Below are 7103 nucleotides of genomic sequence, written 5' to 3'. Positions count from 1 at the left end.
ATAATAATAATAATAATAAGACTTTATTGGCATCACTTTCAGTTATAAAACTGGTATACATAGTAAGCCATAATAGACTTTAATAATTACAACAATGAAATAACAATAAATATGAAAATTAAAATTAAAATTATAAAATAATTAAGAAAAATTAGATATTATCAAAATTAAAATTTTTTAAATAATTTTTAAAATCTTTAAGAGTTTGTGATTCTCTCATATAAAGCGGTAAATTATTCCAATGTTTAACTCCTTTTACAAAAATGCTGTTTTGAATATAATTTTTATTAATTTTCGGTAAATTAATATAATGTGAATCACGTCCCGCTCGTGAACTAGTACGGTGTGTGTTGTATTTAAACAAAATTGTTGAGAGATTACACACTAATCCATTAATAGCTTTATATATATAAATTAGTGAATTATATTTAACAGAATTTGTAAAAGAAATCCAATTTAACTTTTGAAACAAAGGTTGAGAATTATCCGTAAAACTTGATTTAGTTATTACTCTTGCAAATCGTTTTTGTAGTTTTATTAACGGATCTAAATGTGTGTTATATGTATATCCAAATAATATACATCCGTATTCTAGTTTTGGTTTAACAATAGATTTGTAGATAAAATTTAATGTTTTTTCAGGTAAAATATGCGCTAATCGTGACAATAATTTTAGTCTAGTGTTTAAACATTTACATAAATCATTTATGTGATCATTAAAGTTAAGCGAGTGATCAATAGTTAGTCCTAAAATTTTTGTTGATTTTACTTCAATAATAAATTTTTCGTCAATTTTTACATTAATGTTGTGATTACATGTTTTTCCCATAACAATAAAATTGCATTTTTTATGATTTAATATAAGATAATTACTTTTTAACCAATTATTAATTTTTGATAAATCACTGTTTACTTTAGTTTGAAGTTTCAAATTGTTTTTTGCTTTAATTATAAGAGTCATATCATCGGCAAATAGATATAACTTTCCATTTAGCTGTAGATTTGTTATGTCATTCATAAATATGTTGAAAAGTAACGGCGCTATACATGAGCCCTGGGGAACACCTATATCTGAAACCAATGGTTTTGATAATTTATTATTTATAGTTACAAATGTATATCGGTTTTTAAGATATGATTCAAACCATTTAATTGTATTGATATCACAATAGTTTTTTAGTTTTTCAATTAAAATTTTATGATTTATAACATCAAAAGCAGATTTTAGATCAAATGTTATTAATATAGTTTTTTCATTATTATTTAGTCCATTAGTTATATCATTTAAAATAGATATTAATGCATCATTTGTTGAATGTTTAGCTTTAAAACCAAACTGATAATTGGATAATAAATTGTTTTCATTTAAAAAATTACGAAAATTTATTTCAACAAACTTTTCAAATATTTTGCCAAAAATTGATAATAATGTGATTGGTCTATAGTTACCAGGTTCACTTTTTAGTCCTTTTTTATATATGGGAATAATTTTACCTATTTTCCAATTATTAGGATAAATACATGATTTAATAGAGTTGTTGAATATATTAATTAAATGGAAAATAAAACAACATCTAAATAATTTTAAAATATTTGTTGAAAATCCATAACAATCTTTACTTTTTGTATTTTTCATATTATTTATTATTTTATTTAAAGTATCGTCTGAAGCGTACGGAATTTTAAACTTTATATTTGCATTGTGTTCAACATATGTGATATCATTAGTATTAGTATTATTATATTGAATATTTGAAAACAAATTTTTTGGTGTATTATTAAAATGATTTATTAATGTGTTTTCATCGATATTAATGATATTTTTAATTTTGTTTGACTTAGTTGGCACAACATCTTTGATAACTTTCCATAAATTTTTACTATTGTTATGACATTTTTGAATTTCGTTTTCATAAAATATTTTTTTCTTGTATTTAATTAAATTATTTCTTTTATTTCTTATATGTCTATAACTTCTTGCAATTTCTTCTGATAGTGTATTTGATTTTAGTTCATAAATATATTGTTTGTTAATTTTATTATAATCTCTAATACACTGTAAAACTTCATTGTCTATCCATTTCTCTAACTTTTGTTTTCTTACACAACATTTTTTAATGGGAATATTGTTATCAATAATATTATTTAGTTTTATGTGAAAATCAAGAGTTATTTTATTTACATTTGTTGTGTTATAACAATTTATATTTGATATTTGATTACTTATTTCTTCGATATTAGCATTTTTCCAGTTTTTATAATTTATTTTTTGATGAGTTTTAACATATTTTTGATGATAATTTAGTTTTCTTACCACAAATGTGATGAAGTGGTCAGCGATTGGTATATCAATGACACCATATTTAGATATATTTGAGACATGATTTACATATATATGATCTATTAATGTGGCACTTGTTTCAGTAACTCTTGTATTATCTTTAATGAGTTGTAATAAACCATAATTAGTGATATGTTTTATCCATTTTTTATTTTCGTTGTTTTGAATGTCTATATTTAGATCTCCAATAATTATTAATTCATCATTTAATAGGTGTTCAATTGAATCTAAAAAATTTGATTTAAAATTTGTATTGTTTGGCGGATTATAAATAGTCAACAAATAGAAATGTTTTGCACTTTTGTATTGAAATTTTAATAATAATGATTCACATATTAATTTGTTTTCAACTTCGGTGATATTTGCGGTGACATTGTTGGCCACATAGACAATAATGCCGCCACCGCGTGATTGTCCCGATCGGTCACATCTATAGTGTTTGTAATTTTGTATTTCAATTTCAATATCATAGATATCATGTGTAAGCCATGATTCACTAATACACAGCACATCGGGTTTAACTATACCACAAAATATCTTAATTTGATTTAATTTATTTATTAGGCTTCGCACATTAATATGAATAATTTTTAAGCCACTTATATTTAAATTATCATAATATTTATAAATATCATAAATTAATTTACTACTATTTAAGTAGCCATTATTATTATTAGTAATATTTTGTTGTACGTCTACCTCATAACTCATACTTTATTCCAATACATAATTATTACATGAATAGAAAAAATAATTAAAAATATAATATAAAATTTGTAGTAATTTATATTTTTAGAATCTTTTTTAGATATTATTGTTATTTTTGCTAATCATATTTCATTAAAAATAACTATACAATGACTGAAAATTATTTTTATTATCTATTTGTCAATCATTTTTGTGATAAATTCTTTGTTTTTTAGTAAATCAGTTGAAAGTCATAAAATGCCAAAAAACATCTTATATTGTATAATATGTAAAGTTATAATATAAACAAAATATATACAAATCATATCCCAAATACAACACTCATTGGATTTATTGATATATAATTTGTTTGATTGATTAAAGTTTAAAATAATTTTTGATTTTGTATTAATATTTTGAAATAAATAAATGACACATAAAAGTATACCGTATATTGTATACATTGTATAGCTATTTGTGATGAAATGCGATAACAAAATGTATTAAATTTAATGAATATTGAAAATTCACTTAAATCTATGCATCAAATGTAATAAATATTAATTAAATAAATTCATAATTTTTAATACTATATTATTAAAATACTTACTTAGTTTTATAGTATTGTATAATTAAATTTATGATTAAATAAAATATTATTATTGTAAATTATTTTTTAAAATGTAATTGAATTTTATTAATTTTTAAAATTTTATAAAAATTTAGATTTTTAATACTCTGATATCACAATTTCCACTCTTTATTTTAATTCAGTAAAACTCATCATTAGGTACGACCAGAAAAGGTAACAATTGGTTAAATATTAATCAAATAAATGCATTTTTGAACATAAAATTAACATAAATTGAATAATATCTGTACGACAAACTGTTATTTCAATAAACATCTATTAATACTATTTTTTATTCTTCTATTTATTTATATTTAGTCTAATATTATTTTAAACTGTATTTTGAGTAATATTGATAAAAACTATAACTAAGTTTATTAATTTTAAATTAATTTTTCAATATATTTTTTGCAAAATATTTATGTTTTTGTATTATTTCTTGCAATAATATAAAATATATTTATCTTTTCTAACGATGAAAGGGAGGGAAATAAAATATTTTTCATATTTTCCGAAAAAATTGAAGGGATTTTTAATAGGGAACTTCCCATAGGGAACCTCGGAAACTTGCTATAACTTTAATAATGATTGATTAGACAGTATAACACAATTTAATGTTATAATAATCAATATCTCAATGATATTTCATATTATATTACACTCAATTAAATATATTTAAACTATTGTATTGTATTAATACAAATATTTCCATTAATATTATATTTTATTTGTTAATTCTGTAAAAACAAAAATAATATTTATTTTGTAATTTACTTTTCATTATTTAATATAATATTTAATTTTATTTATTATTAATATTATATAATATTTTAATGTTTAAGTTTAGTTCATATATAACGTACATTTCATTTGGTTGTTATAGACGTTAATAATGTATGACTTGTTATACAAAATAAGTGACAAATATATAGACATTTAAGCCGTAAAGCAATGACTAATGAGTTGAATGAAAGCATTGAATTGAATGACTCTATTGAATGGTTGTATTAAATGGTTGTATAACTCAAGTGTCGATTATCTGCCAATTGTTGTGTCATTTGAAGACATGGATGTGATTGTATGGACCCGTTGTTACGTTAAGATGTGTATGCATTCACTCAAATATCCGCATTCAACAGTCTGTGGTCTTCTTGTTTGTCAAAAGTCAAAGAAGTCGTCGAACCAAACAGTGATGGAGATCTTGGACTGCATTCCTCTGATTCATTCGGGACATGGATTGACACATGTCTTGGAAACGGCACTCATTCAGGTCTGGTATATATATATATATATATTTATTATATCTCGAGTACCGATTCTCACTGTTTTGGTGTCTTCACACAGATATCCAATTACTATAAATCAAGTGATGTCCAAATCGGCGGTCTATATCAGGCAAACAAATACTTCTTCGACTCGACGCCCACTGTATTTGCCCAACGAATTGGTGAGAAGTTACTCGAAAATAACTCGGAAGCGATGGTAGTGATGGTCAATAATCTAGGGTTAGCTCAAGCATTGGACGATCACAATGAGATCGAGTCGGCCCTAACGGTCTACCATTTCAATGACCAGAAATGGAAGTCCCGATCGGGTGGATATCATTTTGATAACCCGAAGCAAGCCTTTGACGCCGTCCAAGAGTTCATATTTAAGGATCAAAAGCACTTAAATCTCATTGACTTTGATAACCATTTGGATGACATCCGTTTGGATTGGAATAACAAACACATCAATGATATGATCGACAAATGGATCAAAGTTTCAGATATTTAGTTAATTATATTAATATAAATCAAAACAATACTTGATTTAATGTCTCAAAACACTTGACATTTAGTTTATATTTATATATAGAAAATATTTGAACACAAATTATTTTATATTTACGGTAATTATATAATTTATACAGTATTTAAATGAATCAAATGTTATCCAAGTTTTTTATTTTATTTCATTAAAATTAAAGACAATTAAGTCATTAAGTTTTATGACTTTCCATCAAATTATTTTTATTAAAAAAATATCTAATTGTTTACGAATTAACTGAATTGTTATAATTAATAGTATACTATAAAAATATAATTTATAATATAATACAGTTTAATTATATAAAATTTTTATATATAAATGCAAATTTGTTTTTATTTATTTTTGTTTTAATATAACAAATAAAATGATAGAAAATAGAAAAAATCTTTTATTAACTAATATACAATATATTTACACATTTGCAATATAATAAGTATTATTAAGCTCTCAATTATACAATTATTTTAAATGAAATCTTTATTTTATTGTTTCCTAACTATAATTATTCATAAATACTATAACAATGTGTATAAACTGTTAAGACAACAGCATTTACCGGTATTGTTATTATTAATACAATTTTGTAATTTAGTTGAATACTTATATATCTAACATATTTTCCTCTTTTTTATGAAATAATAAACGAAAATTATAAATCTTATAATTTATACAATTTACAACTTATATACGTTTATTGTTTACAAATACTGTATATTTATATAACAATATGAAATTAGTTTTCTTTAATTATTCATTAAATTACAAGTTTTACACTTATACTATACATTTGATTATTTTTCATTTTAAGTTGATATACACTATTTTTTTAACTAATTTATTTTTATTAAAATTTATATTTAATTTAATGCTAAAGTAAAAGTTTTCAATATATTTATTTATTTAAATTTAGTTTATATATATATATATATATATCGCAAAAAAAATATTTTTAAATATTTTATTCATATAATAGATTTAATTTGTTTAAAATTGAAATGAAATTTAATTTTTATGTAAAAACTTAGTAATTGTAACCTAAAAACCAAAATAATCTATAATAAAAATTTTTTAATAATTATTTGTATAGCATTTGAAATATTTATATATTTTTTTTATATTTATTGTGTCAATTCATTAATTGTTGATTTTTAAAATTATTTATTAGTAGTTTTACCTAGATAAAAACTGTACAATATATAATTTATATAAAACTACACGAACATGAAAACTCTAATATACTAATAATTTTTAATTTTTAAAAATTTATTTGCTAAAAATATACAATCTAATATTAGAAATTAGTTATTATAAATATAAAAATTAATTATTATTAAATATTATATTATTATTAAATTGTTTTTTATAATTATCATCTTTATAAATTTTAAACGTTAACTTTATAAAATTATTTTTTAATGTTTTGTTAAAATATAAAAGTAATTTATTAATAGTAATGAATTGAGTACATGAAGCTATAGTACCCAATCTCCCACTGTTTTTATTCAGTGTTCAGTTGAGACTATTGTTTCTATTAAGTGGGAAATTCATAAATATTTTTCCCTCAAATCATTACACATAATGTTCTTAATATAAATATTTTTTCATTCATTTGTAATTAATAATAATAAAAAA

General features: G+C 21.4%; 1 protein-coding gene across 1 annotated transcript; it reads left to right on the top strand.

The window, feature by feature from the left end:
* Positions 1 to 4546: 4546 nt before the first annotated feature.
* Positions 4547 to 5522, top strand: LOC128962500 (ER membrane protein complex subunit 8-like). Its single transcript, XM_054308874.1, has 2 exons — positions 4547 to 4929; positions 5004 to 5522. Exons 1-2 carry the CDS (start codon positions 4645 to 4647, stop codon positions 5433 to 5435), a joined length of 717 nt encoding a protein of 238 aa, XP_054164849.1. The 5' UTR covers positions 4547 to 4644; the 3' UTR covers positions 5436 to 5522.
* The last annotated feature ends 1581 nt before the right edge of the window (positions 5523 to 7103 follow it).

This window comes from Oppia nitens, unplaced genomic scaffold (genome assembly GCF_028296485.1).
Source record: "Oppia nitens isolate AA-2021 unplaced genomic scaffold, nextdenovo-longstitch-racon4-pilon3 scaffold6_pilon_pilon_pilon, whole genome shotgun sequence".
Lineage (NCBI taxonomy): Eukaryota > Metazoa > Arthropoda > Arachnida > Sarcoptiformes > Oppiidae > Oppia > Oppia nitens.
This window is presented reverse-complemented; position numbering and strand designations above follow the sequence as displayed.

Coding starts and splice junctions, on each gene's coding strand:
- LOC128962500 (XM_054308874.1), top strand. CDS start 4,645: ATGACTCTATTGAATGGTTGTATTAAATGGTTGTATAACTCAAGTGTC. Junction 4,930..5,003: donor TGGAAACGGCACTCATTCAG/GTCTGGTATATA, acceptor GTCTTCACACAG/ATATCCAATTACTATAAATC.